The 21,927-nt window shown below is 37.2% G+C and overlaps 1 protein-coding gene across 4 annotated transcripts in view; it reads left to right on the top strand.

The window, feature by feature from the left end:
• The window catches only part of NLGN4X (neuroligin 4 X-linked), a 131,935-nt gene that overhangs the window by 99,352 nt on the left and 10,656 nt on the right, over nt 1–21,927 (top strand). For 3 of the 4 annotated variants that reach the window (XM_050897736.1, XM_050897745.1, XM_050897719.1), the window contains one exon: nt 20,645–20,830. In XM_050897736.1, the coding sequence (XP_050753693.1) occupies nt 20,645–20,830 (186 nt within the window). Of the gene's footprint in view, nt 1–20,644; nt 20,837–21,927 lie in introns of all 4 variants that reach the window. The other variant, XM_050897727.1, reaches the window with a different exon arrangement.

Here is a 21,927-nt window from a genome sequence, read left to right as displayed (position 1 = left end):
GGGGCAACCAAACCAAAAAAACCCTCATGGGCTAAGATAAAGACAGTTTAATACGACAGAAAGGAAGGGAAAAAAAAAAAAAAGACGATAATAATACTAAAAGAATTAGAATGCACAAAACCACTGATGCACAATGCAATTGCTCACCAATCGCCAACCAATGCCCAGTTAGTTCCCGAGCAGCGATCCGCCCCTCCCAGCCAACTCCCCCCACTTTATCTACTGGGCATGACGTCATATGGTATGGAATATCCCTTTGGCCAGTTTGGGTCAGCTGTCCTGGCTGTGTCCCCTCCCAACTTCTTGTGCCCCTCCAGTCTTCTTGCTGGCTGGGCATTAGAAGCTGAAAAATCCTTGACTTAGTATAAACACCACTTAGCAACAACTAAAAACATGAGTATGTTATCAACATTATTTTCCTACTAAATCCAAACCACTGCACTATACCAGCTACTAGGAAGAAAATTAACTCTACCCCAGATGAAACCAGAACAATAACAAATAGGAAATTATTATTTTTATAATACTATTTTGAAACATTCAAAACATGAATATTGAACAGTTTCTAACCCTTTTTTTCCTCTCCAAAATAATATCTGTTTCATAACCAGAATAATACAAGACAAAAACAACAAAGTCTATGTACTCAACATTTAAATTTCATAAAATAAGTTGTATATGTGCAAATCCAGAAGCAATTTCAGCTTTTCTGTATATTTAATACATGTTTTAGGACTTTCTGTCTTAGTCTTTTACTATCTTAAAGAATGTGAAGCATCAGAATGGTTCCAGGTAATAAATATTTTCGGTTTTATAACGAAATTTAATCAAAGATTTTCAGGCCTTTCAGATACATTTTCTGCTGTGGAGAATCATTTCAGAAGATCTGAATTTATCTCACCTGAGTAACCAACCTAAAGTCTGGAAATGGTCATACTACCCTTTATAAAATACTTCCTTATTTTCTTTTGCTTCAGATAGATTTCTTTCTTCATCATTTATGCCTCATACTGTTGGGTTATAGTTATCATATTCTCACAACTATTTTGCTTGATTTTGAGCCCTACAACCTCTTAGCTTTGCTTGTTATGTAGAGGATCTGAGTTAACTTCAACACATTGAGGGTCATTTGGAGTAGAAATTGGTAAAGATTCTCATCTTTTACTAGTGACATATTGAGTGTGGGTGTATCAAGAGTGTTTACTGCTTTAATGCACGCCAGTTAATGCCAGAAGGAGAGCTGGATTGATTCTGAAGGAATAAGATTCATGTGGGAGATTTTGATAGCATGTTTCATTTTTTTGTAAAAGAAGTGGTAGTACAAATTAGGATGTGAAATACCGTAGATTTGAGAAGCATGTTAACTGCCGTCACAACCTTGCCTAGCCCCAACAGGCGGCAGCAGTGTTTCCAGCCATCCCTCTGATCTGTGCTGCTTCCCAAGGGGAATCTCTGTAATTTCCACCTTCCTCTGAGTTTCTTTAGAGATCAGTAACTGATCACCTCCTTCCCTGCTCTTTCAACACCATTTTGCTGGATTGGAAGATGAGTCCCGTCTGATACACTCCCGTGGGTGCTTCCCTTGCTTGCCCCTGGTGGCACGTATCAGGAGGTGCTGAGGTTGTGCTTGCTGTGCCCTTAGAGATTAGTCCCATTAAACTCCTTCTCTTGACAGTGTGATGAGTGATTACTTCAGTGGCAGTTCAGAGCAGCAGTGCAATTCAGTGTTTTAATTTGCCCTTCAGAAAAGGTGGGATTTTTTTTCTCTCTCTCCACCCAATAACTATAGAAGATTTTATGAAGATTAATCTTCCTTTGAAAAAATTTGCCCCTGTGAGTAGGATCTTCCTACTATTCCTATCTCTGTCTGAGAAGCCAAATTCTCAATACTGTTATGAATATTTTCTAGCAACTGATCAAGGGTTTGTGTTATTTTGTTTTTGAAATGTGTTGTTTTGAGTACAACAGCAGTGTGCATTGGGGAGAGGAGGGGGAGGGTATCCCCAAAAATCACCTCTGAGAGTAGGGGATTGTCACTGCATGATTTCCAGTGGTCTCTCAGAAATCAGCAAAACTAAATCCATCCTGAAGAAAAAATGAAGTGCTAGAGCGTAATTTGGAGATGTTTAGAAATCCCAGAATGTGTTCTAAAGCCAATTCTAGTTTGATTTCTTTATTCCAGTATTTCTAGCTTTCTTACATGGTATTAAAATCACTACATGGATACATAAACATAAACAGTGTAATTACTAAAACCATCACGCTGAACAAAGTAAGTTTATCCTGAGATTCATAAAAAAAGATTTTTAAAACTAGAGAAAAATAATTCATTATTGTTAGCCTTTATAATGATTTAGTGCTATAAAACATATATTAATTAGAGAAGTAAGCACAGCAAAAAGCACCAAAACCCAAAACCAAGTACAAATATACTAGTGGGGAAAATCTCACATTACCTGGAAGATTAAATTAAACAAATCTAATTGTCATTTCCTTTTTCTAAATTATGAATGTAATAATTGAAAATCTAATTCCTCCCTAAGGCCCAGAGTAATTCTATTAGGAAGCCATTATATACCACTTAGAAGAAGGAAGTTTATGTTATGCCTATGAAATGATGGCTATTGTAGCATGAACTCAGCTACCAACAATTGACTTTTATATTCAAATGTCCAAAATTTTGGTTGGTTCTTTCATCTTATTTTTAACAATAAGATTTACCTCACCTGTCATTACAACTTTAATAAGGACAAAAAATCAAAGAAAAACGCTAAAGACATGAATAATTAGATACAAAGACAAAAATACTGCCAGATAAGTAAAAAGGGAACAATGAGTAGGACAATCTCCCATCAGGACCACGTGTCATAGAATAGTTGACTTAATATGTCCCTTCCCCCCTCTAATTTATTTTTATGGTGTCCTGGTTTCAGCTGGGACAGAGTTAACTCTCTTCTTAGTAGCTGGTACAGTGCTGTGTTTTGGATTTAGTGTGAGAATAATGTTGATATAACACACTGATGGTTTAGTTGTTGCTAAGTAGCGCTTATCTTAAGCCAAGGACTTTTCAGTTCCCCATGCTCTGCCAGCAAGCAGGTGTGCAAGAAGCTGGGAGGGAGCGTGGCCAGGGCAGCTGACCTGAACTAGCCAAAGGGCTTTTCCATACCATGGAATGTCATGCCCAGTATATGAACAGGGGGGAGCTGCCTGGGAGGTGTGGATTGTGGCTCTGGCATTGGTCAGCGGGTGGTGAGCAATTGCATTGTCCATCACTGTTCCCCCCCCCCTTTTTTTTGTTACAGTCCTTTTCATTACTGTTATTATTATTATTATTATATTTCATTATTACTATTAGTATTGTATTTTACTTTAGTTATTAAACTGTTCTTATCTCAACCCATGACTTCTGCATTCTTTCCTGATTCTCCTCCCCATCCCACCGGGAGCAGGGGCAGGGAGTGAGGGAGCTGCTGCGTGGTGCTTGGCTGCTGACTGGGGTTAAACCACAACATATGGTTATATTGTTATTTATATGTTATATTTTATGATCATATAGTTATTATTTGTGCTTATATATAGTATGATTGAGAATAACTGAATGCCACGTAAAATCTTGAAAGCAATACTTAATTTAAAACTAAGAACTACAAAGTTGAATGAAAAGTATATATACATCTTCTAAATCATCAGATATTGGTCAAGACTGGTACAAAATAACAAAAATATTTCACCTGCTATGATAATGTGGTAGGGCAAGACTGACCATGACCTTCCAAATTTATTCAGAGCTTTACAGAAAACTTATGAAATAATGTGTTAAAACAAAGAGGCAACTCCACATTTTCATTGTTTTGATCATAACATATTATTATCTTCAAATCTCTTTTTTTTTGAAGTTTAAGAAATGCCTCAGATTACCAAAAAAGCCCATCTAATTTATGACTACACTTTATGAAAGTTGTTTGGCAAACATCATAGTTATAGATATTTAGCTTGATGTTTCTCCAGGAATGCTCTAACTTAACATTGTCAAAGTATGCTTTAAAATATTTAGGATCTCTGTGTGTAAATGATTGGATTACTGAGGCTATGGAAGTGATAAGAAGAGGTTTATACTTGCTTTTTTCTTTTTAAGAAGAGTAATTGTGACACATAATAGTTCTACTGTTGTGGTAAACTCCTCCTTAGAAACACTAATTCAGAATATTCTGTGTGTTTGAATGTGCAGCAGAATTGATTTGGTTCACTTTGCTAGAACAGTGAATGCTGAGGCACATTATTTAAATCCATTTATTTCTCACAGGGGATTCATGAAGTGCAAAACCAATCTGAGACAATCCATTTTAATATATTCTGTGGACTTCAGTGTCAAAGACTTAGAAAAGATAGTTTTGTCAAAAACTTCTTTTAAAAAAAAAGAAAGTAAATTTGCATACAGGACTTTTTCCTATCAGGAGAAATCACCAAAAAAAAAAAAAAATAGAGTATACTACTAGGAGTTCTAGAAATCTGTTCATGTAATTCCTGAAATATTACCTTACCTTATTCAAGTCTTCTAAAGCTCTACTTTGAATAGTAGATGGAGACAGAAGCGCATGAACACTTTTATCTTTCTAAAAATTTCATTTTAGCCATTTCTGAAGCTGTGTAGTAGACCACTTAACACAGAAAACACGTACGAGATGTGAGGGATGGGAGACACAGTGGCAATGTTGCTCTCGTGTGGCTTCTGGTATTGGGATAGTTCCTGAGGGCCCTGTAAATCAGCAAAAGAATGAAATTTAAGCTTTATCACAGCCTAGTTAGCCCACCTATAGCTGCAGGGTCATAGGGTCTAACTTTGGGATACAGATACCTAAGACATCCTTACATGCTAACCGGACTTGTGAAAAAGATGGCGTACACCCACATGTGATCTTCCTGAACACTGCCGTTTTGGTAAATTCAGCAACAAAACACATAAACTTTGTAGTCTTGTTTACCAATTAGCTTTGATTAACCATTTATTGAGCATGCTAAGAAGGAACAAAAACTAGAACACCAGAAGATATGTTATTTTTCTTCAAGCCTTTCTTAAAAACTGATGCCAAAGGAAGTTTGGTATTGGCATATGCCAATATCCTCCGGCGTAAAAAATGATACATGTTCTATGTAATCTGCTGCTTTAATACATCATGATTTTGTTTAAGTGGGATACTTTGCCTGCCTCCACTGACAGGGTTCTTCAGCAGGCATTTTAGATGTTGCATAGGAAATTTAATTTTAAGGGAGCATTTAGTACAAAAAAACTAGTGGATCAAGATAAAGAATTATGAATACTCTGGTTGAAAACCATTTGTGCTATGCCTTTCTCAAAGGGGTCTGTATAGTATAATTATTAATCATTTTTAGAAGATATGTACAGAGTATGTAGCATAAAAAGACTTTTAATAATAGTCTCACTTTTCAACTTTATTTTTGGCTCCCAGGAATTTTATTAAAGGTTTTGTCAGTAATTAGTCACTGTCAGACTAGCGAGTGGTAAGGTTCATTTCTCCCCAGTCCCTTTCCTTAGGGCTTTGTCAAGGAGCTGAGCATTTTTTCAGATTATTAAGGATATGAAGAATTCTAGTCAAATATTATTGACAGAGCTGATTTGTCTAATTTCTCAGAAAACCCTACTGCATGTTACATGAGCTTTCAGAACAGCATGCTACCTAGTTTATAGGTTATTGACACCATACTTCATAATAGTATGCACCACAAATAAGGCAAGGGCATCATCAGCTTTTTTCAATAAAGAAGTCAGAATGTTATTAGCTTCTCAGAACAACCATTTGTTAAGATTAAAATAATGCAACATTCCTGCTCATTTTTAACAATTCACTATTAACTTAAAAATATGTACTCACAGTCTGACGATTTAAAAATCCACTGCACTCCACATCATGAAAAGTTCAACTCTTATGTGAGCCCAAACATAGCATTATTTAAGATGCAAAATAAAGGTTTATGATTTTTGTTTCACTTACTAGTAGAATTTTTTTGGAAATTAAATCACAATGGAAGGTAGAGAAATAGTGCAAGTGCTTTATTTGTGCAGAGTCAGTTTAGCTTTTCTCTCAGTACCATATGTGCTTGTTTTCTGTGCTTATCAACAACGAGCATTTTGCTTCACCAGTGTTCAAAGTGTGTTTTTGAAGGTAATGTCTAGAATTGATCCCTAACCAATTGATAGCCCCCGCACGGGGCACTGATGGGTGTCGAGGCTTCAAGCCAGCTGAATATTACCAACACAAAATCTTTCCTGAAAGAAGAAGAGTCAACTTGGATGCTTTTTTCATCATAGATTAACTGGCACTGATGCAGTAGCAGAGTGAATAATAGCTGATGCATTGGGCCAGGTACAGTTGTTGTATTCCAGTTCTGTGCTTGTAAGCACACTCTTCTGCTGTAAGCATAAGAAAGGAAGCAGCAGCAGCCACAAATAACTGCATTGAAGTTCGTGGACATACCATGAGGTGCTCTGTTTGTGACCAAAGTCTTTCTCTCAAGTTAATGGCTAAAAAGAACTTGCTCTTTAAGTGTATATATTTGCTATTGTTATAGATGGCAATACAGTTATTCTCCCTTAAAGTCCTGAACTCTGAAACAAAACATTATGGAAAAAAAAAATTCTAACTGGAAATTGATGAGTTTGTTCTTTTCATCTTCTTAGCTACATAGTTATTTCCATTCTAACTAAAAAAGGATAACTTTAATTTTAATAGGCTTTTAATTCTGAAGCTAGTATTCTGTGTTCCAGATGTATGATATTTTACTGTCTTTTAAGATTTCTAACTAAAAAAAAAAAGAGAAAAAAAGCCCAGTTAATTTTCAGTTTTATAGTTTAAGCTGTCTAAATGTTATGCACTGTTTGCTAGTTTAGGGGAATGGAGTTTATACCTGAGAACAGGAAGCAACGCAACCCAATGAGGTAACTTATTAAGTCTGCTTCTTGCGACTGAAAATGGTGCTTAAGAGAATAAGACAGTTGTCCATGGAGCAGAAGACAAATGAGAGCATTGTTAATGATAACTTGTTAACCATCACCCTCTTCCAAGTGGTCAGTCCTCATAAGAAGTCTGCCATTTGAAATCACATAGCCTTTTATAGTACATTAATGATGTCAGGCTACCTAGTAGGAAAATAGTTTTTATTACATCCTGCATTCTCTTCCTTGCATTGTCCTACTTTTTGCATTTAAAAGTGCTTACCTCTTCAAGTAGTCCATTCAAACTAAACAAATTTAAATATTTTCTTTTTTTTTCTTTTTTTCTTCTTTTTTTTTTTAATGATGTGGCTTGTGTGGTATGTTAGTTGTTCAATATGTGTTGCTCCTCTGCTTTCTGATATTCTGCTGCATTTGTTCTTCCAACTATGCATGCAGTCTTAAGCTCAAAATGAGACACACAAAAAAAAACGTGAAGAGAGGCACGAAAATTCAGCTTGCCTTGAGGGACATGAATTGTGGCTTGGGGACGAGATCATAACTGATCTTTGTTTTCCTGTTGATAGTGGGGCCACTCTCCTATCAGATTGCCTCACTGGAAGTCACAATTTGTGCCAGCTACCTGCATGTCGCTGACACATTTTTGAGGCTTTTTTGGTCACTGAAGATTTTTCCCAGATCATCTGTTCTGCACATTCCAAGGAGGATGAATGGTGCTGATCTGTAAATGCCTAGGACAGGGTTAAGGGTGTTACAGACACAGCTGCAAGAGGTCATTATTAATCCCAAACTGGAGTGACCCTTGCCACATTTTCTTTGTTCTGCATGACTCTTTTCCCACTACAGGGCCAACGCAGACAATGAGCATTATCCTACTTCCATTTCTTTGCCATCCATTGAATCCTTACGCTCAGCTCATCTGCCAGCAAGAAGCTCTATGAGCTGGATGTTACCTGTAGGGTATCTGTTGCATCAGTATGCATTTGCCTTGACTTCACTGAATTCACAGAATCAAGGTTGCTCTGCTATGTTTATTAGATAACATAACAGTGTTGTTATTTATTTAGTTATTTAGTTTATTTATTTACAGAAATATACAATTTCAAGTGTCTTTCCATTGGAGGTAGTAGGCATGTATCTAACTAATGTTTCAGGTCAGACAAGTTGAGTGAAAAGGATTGTAGGCAATGGTAATAATGCACTCTGATTGGCATGCTAATGGCCCTTATCTAACGTGTACAAAATGCTACTTCTATGCAAAACCTCATTTTCTAATGATTTCATTTACTCAAGACAAAGTGATTCGTTTTGGTGCTGCTAGTTGCCATCCAGTTCTTACATAAGACAGCAAAGAACAGTATTCTTACTGGAGAAAAGGTGGCTATGGCATAAGAAAATAAAACTGGAAATAAGAAGATACATGCCAGTGCTGGTGACTACTTCCTAAACTGCCAACAGGATTCACTGGAGGGCCACTTGGGGTGACTTAATTTGGTTGAATACTAAACTGAATATTTGGCTTAAGAGGGCACCTGCCTTTTTTCAGAGGTAATAGTACCATTATACTAACAGCCTATTAACCAGCAGAGAAATTTATGTTTCGGTAAGCTTCTTTACAGTTCAATTAAAATTTATGGTTTTACAGTGCAATTTTATTTCTCTTAAAAGTAGCATTACATAAAAACAACAAAAACTGATGGGTAACTTTGTTTTAAATACTAAACAAAAAAAATAACCAAATGAAGTTCTTAATCTTGTGAGCCCTTATTTCTCATTTTCACAGCGACTTGTAAGCACTTGGTTCTTGACACCAGTATATTAATGCAATAATATTCTCTGCTTGGTCACTTGGCGTTTTTCCTAGCAAGAAAAAATTATGCCTAATCTCCTATAACCCTTTTATTCAAAAGATTCCAATCTTTTGAAGCTGATAATTGTCGTGATTTAACCCCAGCCAGCAGTCAAGCACAACACAGCTGCTCCCCCCTGCCCCCTCCCAGTGGGGTGGGGAGGAGGATCAGGAAAAAAAAGTAAAAATTGTGGGTTGAGATAAGAACAGTTTCATAACTAAAGTAAAATAAAATACACTACGAAGAATACTACTACTACTAATAGTGTTGAAAAGAAATATAACAAAAAAAAGAGAGAAATAAAACCCAAGAAAAGACAAGTGATGCACAATGCAGTTGCTCACCACCTGCTGACCGAAGCCCAAGCAGCGATCCACCCCTCCCGGCCAACTCCCCCCTGTTTATATACTGAGCATGACGTTCTATGGTATGGAATATCCCTGGCTATGCTCCCTCCCAGCTTCTTGTACACCTGCTTGCTAGCAAACCATGGGAAGCTGAAAAGTCTTCAACTTAGGATAAATGCTACTTAGCAACAACTAAAACATCAGCGTGTTATATCAACATTATTCTCACACTAAATCCAAAACACAGCACTGTACCAGCTACTAAGAAGAAAATTAACTCTATCCCAGCTGAAACCAGGACAATAATTAAAGATAAAAATCCCCTTGCTGTTTTTACAGCAGGTTGCCACTTATGCCATGCAGGTTAACTTTCCTGTCATTTGTAGCTGTAAACCTAATGTCTTTGCTTGTCTTTAAAATATGTAACTTTTTTCCTGTGTCCTATCAGGTTTTTTCTTTTAGGGATGACCAGCTAAAGATGTTGTCCCTTCATCATAATATTGATCATTTAGCTGAAAAAATCAAAAGTATATTAATTTAGTCTTAGTTTCATGTAGGTTTCATCTATATTTTATAATAATAATTAAAAAATTATTTCCCGCTTTCATGGACCTACAACACAACTCTTCTTGATGAAATAGGCACTTCTAAAAAGTGGAGGTTGTGCCACAACTGTGGAATAATGTACTGGGCCTGACTGGGATGGAGTTAAATTTCTTCAGAGCAGCCCATATGGTGCTGTGTTTTGGTTTTATGGCTAAAACAGTGTTGGTAACACACCAATGTTTTGGTTATTGCTGAACAGTGCTTGCACAGGGCCAAGGCTTTTTATTTTTCCCTCTCTACCCCAGAGCCAGTAGGCTGGAGGTGGGCAAGAGGTTGGGAGGGTGAGCAAGAGTCAGGACAGCTGACCCAAATTGGCCAAGGGGATATGCCATGCTGTATAACATCATGCACAGAGGACATAACATCAGAGGAAGAAGTGGGGTGGATTTGGCTTCCAAGTAGATGTTGTTCAGAGACTGGCTAGGCATCGGTCTGCCTGTGGAAGGTGGCGAGTGATGTCCTTTCTTTCAGTTGTTTTTTTTTTCTTGCACCTGTTACACTGTCTTTATCTCAACCCACAAGTTTTCTTGTGTTTGTTCTTTGCATTTTCGCCCCATGTATTTCTTGGGGGGGGGGCGGGGTGACCGCATTGTAGCTTTGTGGGTGCTTGGCTGCTGGCCAGGGTCAACACACCACAAAAAAGTAGTGGCTCATTCAATTGTTTTTCTCTACTTATAGTGCATTTCTCTTGTTCAATGCCTTTGGATTCGATCACTTAGATGAGTGATTAGAGAATATTTTCAAAGCATAGGCTGATTGAGTACACCAGGTATTTGTCAGTCTCTTCTCCAACACACATAACTTTTTTTTACTTTTTTTTTCCTGGCAATGACATTCTTAGAGCAATTGATTGATTTTAGCTTGTTTTGGTTTGGTTTTAATCAGGCTGTTTATAATGCATTCAACAACAATGGTTTTATTGGACCTGCTGTTTTATTGATTGTGTTTTGTGTAATGGCAGGTTTGACTTGTGAATATTTGGATAAATAGTAAGTAAGAAGACAATAGATCAATTAATGTGTTCTGCAATGTTTGTTGCTGTCATCTTTACTTACTATTTTTTAAAAAATCTACATTCATAACAATTGGCAAAAGCTTCTTCAGTGACACTTCATATAGAGTTATGTGTTACTCATCATGAATGTTGAGAATGCCTTCAATCTCTAATGCTTTAGATAACATTCCTTGGCCTAATCTCATTGCACAATAGTTTCAGAGCATTTTACAATGAACAAGGCAAATTTAAAAGCAGTTAAGGTATCATGTACAAATTTCAATTGGATTCATTAAAACTATTTCATTGTAGAAATACCATAATGGTTTAACTGAATAAAACTTGTTGACCTCCCTAGTGCTCTGATAAATTTATGCTCTCTAAGAAGCTTTTCACTGTTTAGAAATGGGCATAAAAATAGGTTTTAAATCTTGTTAAAATGCATCTTATTGTCTTTTCTCATTCTTTTCCCCCTAAGTGTTCTTATAAACATACGCTATCCAGGACATTTTCAAAAGGTTTTTATGTTTTTAAGACTAGATATTCTCCTGACTTGTAAAGAAGACACTTTAGATTTCAGTACTGAAGCAATATAGAAACAAATAATAATATTCTCACTTCACCCTCTCTCTGACCTATTCTTTTGTACTCCATGTGGTTCTTTCTAGACAAGTAGATTTAGGTTTTGTCTTCACAATAGAGGTAACTTGAAAGAATCTATCAAGGTAGAATCATAAGAGACTGTTTTCTTGCTTAAGCCTGAGTTAGAAAATTGGATTAAAGGCATCACTATCCTTTATATTTTAATATAATCTATTAACTCATATGAAAACTGTAAGCTGAGTTGTCTTCACTACATTTTTCTCTTCACTTATCATATCTTGAGTTAAAATTTAAATGAGTGTTATCTGGAGCTGGGTAGGGTAAATAGCCATAGCAGGCAGAAATTTCTTTCTGTGACCACTACTTTAGAATAGCAGGCCATACTACTGCTTGAGTTGCTGACTATTAAAAAATTTGCTTTGACAGTAGCCCCTGCAAATTTCAAACCATTTTGCAGCTGAAGGAAAAGTATTATTGTTTTGTTTTCAAAATGAAGAAGTATCTGTTTAACATTATTTCTGCAAGACCTATACACGGCCACTCCACAGTCCTCCCATTTGTCTTAGTCACTAGATATCTGTCTCAGACTCTCTCTGCACAGAATGAGTCTGTGCGGCAGTGATGCTTACTCAGCTTTGCATGGGCGATTCATGCTGCAGGAAAAATTCAGCAATGTTTTTCTTTCTGCTAAACATGTGCCAAGGACACCATCACTCCATCTTGCATCCCACCATCTTTGCAGTAAAGTTTAAACGGTACTGTTAAAGTTACGCATAGATTCAAAACAAAAAGGAATATACAGTTATATTGATTCCAAACAAAACATCATCCAGCCAAGCATCCTGTCTCCAAACACTGTTGGGGATGTTTGGGGACGGTTAGGGAAGGGTAAGCATAGGACAAAATTATACGATAATTCCCTCTAATACTTCTCTATCCTCCAACTATTTATATCTCAGAGACTTCCTGAACCAACTGTGGTCTCTATGTACTCAGTAATCCCCAATGGATTTCACTTCACATTTGAACACGTTAACATTTGAGTTCAGCAGGTACACTTTTACAGTGGTATATGTGATATGTACAGACAAAAACTATTAGAAAATATGAAGACTCTGTTGTATGCTTGCTGTTTGCTCTTTGCTTTAAAAAGGCCCTCCTCTGGCATTTCACAAATGAAAACAAAAAAGACATGATTATGCTTCGAAGCATAGTCTCTTGTATCTTATTTATATTGCTTATGTCGTATTTCTGATCAGATGCTGTACAAATCAATCTTATTTGTGAGAATTTTGCCTGACAAATGAATTGCAGCAGGCTATACAGGTCTGGGCAGCAGTCGTGAAGAGGCATAAAGATGAAAGAAATGTGAGGCCAGACAATACAACAGAGGCTTAAAAAGGAGGAGACAAATAGATCAAAATGCACTAGCTTGTTGATTTTGTACAGATTTCCTGATGATTACTTTCTCATTGTGATATCTTGGCTTTTCAATGTGTCTTATTAAGTTTGGCATTAGTTCTTATATAAGGGCTATGTCTCAGAAATTAAACATTTTGTTTTTAAGAAAACCTGTGAAGGGCAGAAGAGGAAGAAAAAGTACTTTATTTGCAGTGAAGAGTGTACCTCATTTCAAGATGCACTTTTAAAATTGATCGTAGTAGCTACTAAAATGTATGATAGAATGAAGTTTAATCTTTCATTATTTGTATTTTTCCCCCTTAAATAGGAAAAAAAATCAAATATAACTGGTTAACTTTCTGCTTTGTGGTTTTATTTAAATCTTAAAGTCAGTGCAATTTACCAGTACCAAATTGTATTTGTAACTTTTAATATTGTTTTGAACCAGTAAGAAAATACTGCACACCAAATCAACCTTGTGTTTCCACTGAGAGATTTTATACTATATCTACTGCAGTATAAATTTAGAATTTAAAAAAAAACTGTCCTAAGAGTTACTAGAGTAGTGCAAAATATTCTTCCTTGAGAAAAGGAAATATTTTTTATTTGTTTGTTTGTTACTATTGGAAAAAGTTACTGAAGTAACCCCACTTGCAAAAAATCACAACAGGGGAATCTTTTGCATTTGTAGTTTTCTGAGCTTCCCCTTAAGTTTTTAATAACTTATAATCTATTACAACCCGGCATGGACTACAGAGAACGATATTTCCACTCATGTGACTATGCATATGAAACGGAAAATTTTAAGATTAGAATTAAATGAACTGTCCTGGTTTCGGCTGAGGATAAAGTTAATTTTCTTCTTAGTAGCTAGTACAGTGCTTTGTTTTGGATTTAGTGTGAGAATAATGTTGATAACACGCTGATGGTTTAGTTGTTGCTAAGTAGCGCTTATCTTAAGCCAAGGACTTTTCAGTTTCCCATGCTCTGCCAGCAAGCAGGTGTGCAAGAAGCTGGGAGGGAGCATAGCCGGGGCAGCTGACCTGAACTAGCCAAAGGGGTATTCCATACCACGGAACATCATGCCCAGTATATAAACAGGGGGGAGTTGGCCGGGAGCGTTGGATCACTGCTTGGGCATTGGCCAGCAGGTGGTGAGCAATTGCATTGTGCATCACTTGTCTTTTCTTGGGTTTTATTTCTTTTTTTTTTGTTATATTTCTTTTCTATACAAATATTATTATTTTATTATTATTATTATTACTATTATTCTTAGTTAGTAGTGTGTTTTATTTTAGTTTAGTTATTAAACTGTTCTTACCTCAACCCACAATTTTTACTTTTTTTTCCCGATCCTCCTCCCCATCCCACTGGGAGAGGGGAGGGGGAAGCGGCTGCGTGGTGCTTGGCTGCTGGCTGGGGTTAAACCACGACATGAGCATACAGCAGCTCATAATTAAACTGAGAAAGTAAAAGAAAGGAAATAAATATTTTTGAAAAATATAACATGGTAAGTGGTTTTGATCGTTGTTACTACTGTTCCACTCTTCACGTAGAGCAGGAAACTTTTACTTCCATCACACATGCTTTTGTTATACAAGCTTTCCTTTACACCTGGTGTTGATATAGGAATTCAAATGTCATTTCTAACCAATGTGGAAGGGATAAGTAAGGAAGCAGTGGAAAAAAGTCTGAAGGTAGAAGTGTGGCTCAGTGTCTAGTCTCCTGCTTCCACTGCTTTGGAAACAAACAAACAGAAAAGAGAAAGAAAGAGAGAAGGAAAGAGAGAAAGAAAAAGGAAGAAAGGAAGAGAAAGAAGAGAAAGAACGAGAGAAAGAGAGAGAAAGAAGAAAAGAAAGAAAGAAAAAGAAAGGGAGAGAGAAAGAAAGAAAGAAAAGAAGAGAGAAAGACAGAAAGAAAGACAGAAAGAAAGGAAGGAAGAAAGAAAGGAAGGAAGAAAAAGGAAGAAAGGAAGGAAGGAAGAAAAAGAAAGAAAGGAAGAAAGGAACGAAGGAAGAAAAAGAAAGAAAGAGAAAGAAAGAAAGAAAGAAAGAAAAGGTGCAAAGCAATGGAGGAACAGTCACAGTTGAAATACAGGCTTTCAGCCAGCATTCAAATTGTTTTGATATGGATTAGGCCCAGGGGCCAAAATATGAAGATAAAGAATGGGCTTTTCCTACAGTGATGTAATACTGGGTTTTACTGTGTGCAAAATAGCAAAGGAAAGTTGTCACAGTATTTTATTTTTCAATAATTTAAAAAGAATGAGAAATCAGTACATAGGAATAAAATAAATGCAAATTGCTACAAGATTGCAGTTATCTTGGTGATTGTATTTATCTCTAAGGCTGAAGCCATAGTTCTCAGATCGTAATTTACTGTATTTAACCTAATGGTGTTGGGTTTTTTTTTTCCTTTGTCTTTATTTTTTCCTAAGTGTATGTATTTTAATTATTTTTTCTGTTCTTTTTAAAGTGAATTTAGTATTCATGCCAACGGCTAGGTTAGCAGTCCCTGAAAGATAAAACCTCCCTTTTTCTGCACAGCTACTTCAGAGCAAAAAAGAGCAATGAAACATGTCCTCAAATGGAAACAAATTCCTCTTCACTTTCTACTGGTTAAATCCAGGAAAACTGGAGTGAAGTTAGGGGAGTCTTTCAGTATTTTCATCTCAATAGCGGACAGAGCAGAGTCTGCCCTTTTGGCAGTCTATCTGTCCTGAGCAAGAGGAGCCATGAGTACTAGAGATTACTTTATTCTCTAGGTAGGGACTGATTTCACCTAAACTTGCCTAAAAGGTAGGTGTCAGGTCTAAGCTGGTCATCTACATTTGTCTATTTTCTACAGAGAAAGAACATTACTTTGATGGGAATTCAACCAATCCAAAGCTAGATGTCTAAAAAGCTGAAGCTACTTTTGGAGGGTTTTTTTGTCTCTCCACAGTAGTTGTCAGGTTAGTACAAAAAATATTAGATTAGACACAGAGTTTTTAGGTGTCTGAAGTTAACAGTGATCCATACATCCTTCCATATCTCCCCTGAGCTGGAGCTCTACGTGACACAAAGTTGTCAGTTATGATTGACGTTGCTTCTTGACATACTCATGTTATTCTCCTCAAACTATCTATTCAATGCCCATAAATCACCACATAACTTTCAGTTGAAAATACTTTTGTCTAAGTACTAGGATAGGTTATATTCCAATATTCTATTTAGTGTAAGTGAAATGCTTTATAGTTGTTAAGCAGGCTACTAAGTTATTCGCATATCTGGACAAAGTGCATAGGTGAAATGAGGCTGCACCTGAGCCTGCTCCTTGCAAATTGAAATTTTGTGGTTGGAAGTATATAATTTTGATCCTGAGCGTGTCCATACTAGCATTTTAATTCAGATCAAGAGTGCATTTCAACAGACATTGTTTCACATTGCAAAGAGGTTCTGTAAAGTACAGCCTGGACCCTTCCAGGTGAACCTCAGCTAGAAGATGTGCTCCCCCTTATGCACGATGTCCACCAGTGGTCATTCATTCAGCCCATGAGACCAGACAAGAGTTAGGCCATGTACAGTGTGGACATGAGGTCCAGCTATTCTGTTCTAGACTCACCCTTGCAGGTCTGCACGGTATGCTAATGTAGGGATGGCCTCCAGCCACGAGACAAGGCTGGAGCTGGACAGAAGTAACCTGTCTGGGTGGATTTTATAGATGTTGGCCCCTGCTATTTGTCACTGCGGGTCCCCACATAACTTTTTAGTAGTAAAGGGGAAATATCCCCACTGGTTTGTTGGAGTTTGTTTAGTCTCTCAGTAAGATTTCTGTGACATAGTGTGAAAGCCAGCTATAAAGATAGACCTAGGGATTTCCTCCTGTGTAAGTGGGATCTAAAGGAGCTTTGTGTCTTCACTGCATTATCAAAACAGTGTAAGTGACAGCATGTAGCTTGTGAGTCCATTCATTTTTAAAGGGAGTGGAAAAGGAAAATTCCCAGTAATTTTCATTTGTAGTCTTCTTTCTCCTTGAGTGTAGCTAATCTAGTAGGCTAAAACTAAAGCATTCATCTAGAATGCATCCCTTAACACAATCAGAGAAAAATAAATAAAACTGTTACTTCAGAAACCTCAATTTAAAGAAACATTAGTTTTCTCTACATGAAAGAATGTAGAAAAAATGAGATGCCAGATTAATTACAAGCAATACATCAAAATACATTAAGAATACTTTATGTTTCCTCTTATAAAATTATGCATTTTTATTTATTTTTAAAGAATAAACCGTCATAGGGAAAAGCTGCTCAGTTCATGTGTTTCAAATCAAATCAGAATCAAAGCAGTTTATTAATTTATTAATGACATATAACTAGCCAGCAATCACTGAGCTATACTTTCAGGATCAATATCAGCAATACAAAAGATAAACTGCAGTACTAGACACTTAAGAAAGGTTAGTATACAGTTGCAAATTTCTAAACACCCTTCTATAACTAATCCCAAAAAGTTCTAATCACACCCACAAATGCACAGAGCTGGGTGTGCACCAGGCTGCCGCCGGGGTGCGTGGGTCACCAGCAGCCCCATCGAGGGGGAGTGGAAGTTCCCTCATCCTCTGTGTGGGACATATGGCTGCTCCAGCATCAGGTGAGCTCCTGCCACTCCCAACCACCCACTGACCCACACAGGTTAAAAAACACCCCACGAGGCCCCACACATGCCAAGGGGGTCCCTGTGTGCCAGCCCACATGGACAGCCCCTGGCTGGGTGCAGGCACCCTACAGGAGGGTGCTCTGTCCAGGCTGGAGGGAGTTTGCGATGTTGGTGGCCACTTCTCGCAATGTCAAACCATGTCCAGCTGCTGCCCTCTTCCCACCTCACTCTCTCTACTTTTACAAATTGTCGTGCTTCTTTTGCCTTTCTTTTCAAGCTGACCTTTGCTTCAGAAGACTTTAATTCCCTGGTTACTACTCAGTCCAGCTGGTGGTCATCTTTCCCTCTGGCACAAGTTTGGGGCAAATGTCCCCTAAGACAATTTGGGGTATTTCACTCAACACACGAGGGATGTACTCACATTCTACTTTTTCAGCTGTTGCTGTCCATGGCATTTTGCAGTGGGAGAGTCATGTGGTCACCCTTCCAAATCATTATTTAAGGGAAGACAGATTTGTGAAGTCAAGAACTGAATATTACTGTTAATGCCTTTCTGTAGCATTATGTGAAAAAAAAACCAAAACCCAGAGTATAAATCCCCATTTCAGAAAAAAAGCTGCATTCCTGTTTGTTCAGGATTTTAGGGTGACACATGAAGATACTGTTCTGAAATCTTCACAGTGGCCACAGGAAAAAAAAAATAAATCTCTTAGTGTTGTGTATTTCTGGACAAATAGTTACTCCTTTCCTGAATTTCTTGAAGTAGCTTTGAACAAATATTTTGATCTGGTATTCAGAGCATGAAAGAAATTATATCCTCATCAAGAAAAGACAAGTTTATGAATTCAGTTTGTGTCATGTGGGGCTGACACTTTGCCATGATGATTAGTTTTTAAATTAAGAAAAATTGTTCTTGCAATTAATGAGAATCAGCAAAGAACTGTGGAAACAAAAAATCTTCATTTGTCTAACATCAGATATTCATTGACTGCAGTTTTACTCAGTCACCTTTTAGTACATTTGGAAAGAATTCAAAATCACAAAGATCAACTAGCTTTAGCTTGATGCTGCTAGAAGAGCTAAAATGTGTTTAGGCTCTGAATATTAATTACCATGCTGCTTTAAAGGTTACAACAGTCACTTTCTCCCAGGGAGGTCATAGTTCTGATTGAATAAAGGCTTAATTATAGAATATTATAGAATATTGCAGTGAGCTGCAGCAACAAAGCCAGCAAGTGCGTTATTCTTTCTTTGACAGTCCTAAAAAGATAATAAATGCATGTGAAAAACACATCTGTTAAAAAAATTGAGGCAATTACGGATTAATAGTTTGTTTGTTTTTCCCCGGTTGTATAGAAGAGAATAAAGAAGATGTTACTGCTGTTCTAACTACTGTGTTTGCCGTTATTAGAGATTTTTTATGAGAAAGCCATATCAAATGCTGTTTAGCAATAAGGATATGATTTGTATTACTGCAATTGAAGCAACGGTTTTGTGAAAAATACAAGGACTCATCAGACACTTGCTGACATTAAATACCTATTAATAATTACTAATTAAACATGAAAAAGATTCTTTTGGGTGCAAGGTAATACACTCCATTAAATCATGCCTAACCTTACATGCAGAAATTTATGCCACCATAACACAGGCCATATAGCATTCCATATTTAGAGTTTAGTCCTTATGTGATCTTGCTTTTAAACCTTGAGGCTGGATTTTGCATCTCATTGTAGGAATTTTACCACAGAAAACATTACGGTGAAAGTCTGACAGGTGTGAATGTCTGACATATCTAATTCTTCTTTTCTCTTGCCTTTCCTTCTCTTCCGCTTCCTCCATACTGTGAATCCCTTCCACCTTGTGAATTTTCATTCTTCCTATCACTGAAAAAATAACTACAGACAGTGCAAAGAGATCTGTCCCCCTTTGCCGAAGCAGGTGAAATGTACTGCAAGGCCTTTTTTTCCCTAGGGACCTCAGACTTCCCTTGCAATCCTTCCTAGGAGCATGAACGTCTTGCTGCAGCAGGCTGAGGTGGCTCAAGATTACAGACTCTCATCAAAAACTGCTCCAGGACTGCAGATCTCCTGAGTCCTGGGGCCCTCTTCTGGCAAATTTGTCTCCACTGATAATTAGCTTGGAAACACCAGCCAAGTGATTTCCTTGTTTTGTCTTGATAAGCAGCTGTCAGCGGTGCCTAAATCAGTAATGTCCGTCTGAAAACTTCCATATGCTGTAAGGTATTTCTAATAGACTTCTGACTTCCAGTTGTCTGACAGGAAAAGGTCTGTGGGAGTTAAAAAGAGGAGTGTGAGTACATGGCTCGATGTGGTAATTTGGACGTAGCACAAGGTCTTAACTGTGAATGATAGGCACCATGGATAACTGCAATGTTTCACCTTAGCTGGTTTCAGAAAAACGAAGTTAATCTCAGTCCTAGTCTTCCATTCATTTTGTTCTCAGTTGCAAGACAAGCAGCAAATGTGTCATGCTTTGTTTCTAAAATCTGATAACCACAGTACAGGAACAAAAAATAGCAGCGCAGCTTTCCCTGCAATTTCCAAGGAAAGAGACAAAACCTGATTTGTTCAAATAAAATCTCCCTACCAAAGGCTGAATTGCTGAGGATTCACCTGCTATCTTCCTAATAAATATCCTCTGTGAAATTGGAGTGTAATTTTTTCCTAGGCTTTTTCCTGTTCCTTTTACTATTTTGTTCATCCTTCTTTTTCTGTTTCTGAGTATGTCTATCCATATCACAAATACAATAATTTAAAGAGCTATGTAGTTCAGGACAATTCTGGTCCATGGTAACAAGCATTTAAATTAACGTGTTAGGGAGCCTTGTTCTCAGTGGAAGACTGGGTATCTCACTTTCTCTTTGCACAAAAATGATTTCCTAAGTTTTTGTACCTTACTCACATACAGTTATCAAATGTTTAAAATCTTCAGTCTGTATCGTTGCATTGATATAGAATTATTTCAAAAGGGAAGTAATGATTTTTCACAAACGTGACCTCTGCAGTAGGGGAAAACAAACCAAAGCCAAAGAGCATACAGAATGAGTTCCACTGCCTGCACTGGAGACATTTAACTAGGACCATGACCTTTAAAAAAAGAAGAAAAAAAAAGCCCAGAAGATGAAAAGATGGGAAGATGTGTTGTGAATATGTGGATACCCTGTAGCTAACTCTGTATCTGGTGAACTAAAATTATCTTTTTTTGCCTTATAGGTTTTTTAAGTACTGGGGACCAAGCTGCAAAAGGCAATTATGGATTGCTTGACCAAATCCAAGCTTTACGTTGGATTGAAGAAAATATTGGATCTTTCGGAGGAGACCCAAAAAGAGTTACTATTTTTGGATCTGGGGCAGGAGCTTCCTGTGTCAGTCTCCTGACGCTCTCTCACTATTCAGAAGGTAACAATCTTCTGAGCAAAGCACATTTTTTTTAAAAAACATTGTAGTGTAACGAAAATGGACATATCAGGGAGGCTGAATTAGAATTACATGAGGTCTGTAGTTTTTGTAAAATACCTACTAGCTAGTATTCTGGATTTGTATTAGTCAACATAAATATTTTTATATGAAAAAATAAATGCTAGTATAGCAGAAATTTCATGCGACAAATGCCATGGGCAATACGCTTCTTGTAGCTTTACCAACAGTCTCCACTGCCTCTTCTATCAAAGAATTTGCCCTAATTAAAATGGAAAAGGGCAGTGACCTTTTTCATTTTTTACACACTCTTGTCTGCACTTTCAACATGTATTTAGATGTTTTCCTTACTTAATAATAACATAACTTAACCTTATTAAAAATGTATTTTACTCCCCACAAGTACTGTGTGATTCCACATAGAGATCTTAAGATTTGGTAAGTGTTTGAGCTGTGGGATTTCTACCCTCAACACCTCACCCCCCAAAAAAAGACCCCCAAGAATGTATGGCACCAGTACTGAAGAATAAATATCCCTGGTGATAAGACCAAATCTGCAAAGAATTTATAAAAGAAGACAAGACCAAAATATCTATTGTATTTATAAGTCCATGGTACTTCTATCACATTAAAACGGACAGAAACCTGTGACAGAAGGCTAAGCCTTAGCAAGCAGTTGTAGCAGGGTGGCTGGTAAACACACCCTATTTGGAAATACATAGAATTATGCCTGACAATTCACTCTATTGATACAAATAGGGTGCAGTGAATACCTGTTGAAGCCATTCCAAAATCTAGCAGATGGAACCATGAAAAACTTAACTAATCACATCACTGAAATTTTGTAGCGTGTGCAGTAAGTAATCATCACAAAGGTATATCAACCACACCTAGTTTTTCCCATAAGGGCTTCAAGGTCTTTAAATGTTTTTGTAGCTGTTGCTGTCTTTGATGTTTCAAGAGCTTGACAGTAGAAACCATGTGCAGAAGAGGCCCAGGCATTTTAGTTTAAGTATAGTTTAGTTTAAGTGATCTCACCAGGAAAAACCAGATGGGGCAGATTCACCAGTAAGCTCCAG

Source organism: Gymnogyps californianus, chromosome 1 (genome assembly GCF_018139145.2).
Source record: "Gymnogyps californianus isolate 813 chromosome 1, ASM1813914v2, whole genome shotgun sequence".
NCBI classification, from domain to species: Eukaryota; Metazoa; Chordata; class Aves; order Accipitriformes; family Cathartidae; genus Gymnogyps; species Gymnogyps californianus.
This window is presented reverse-complemented; position numbering and strand designations above follow the sequence as displayed.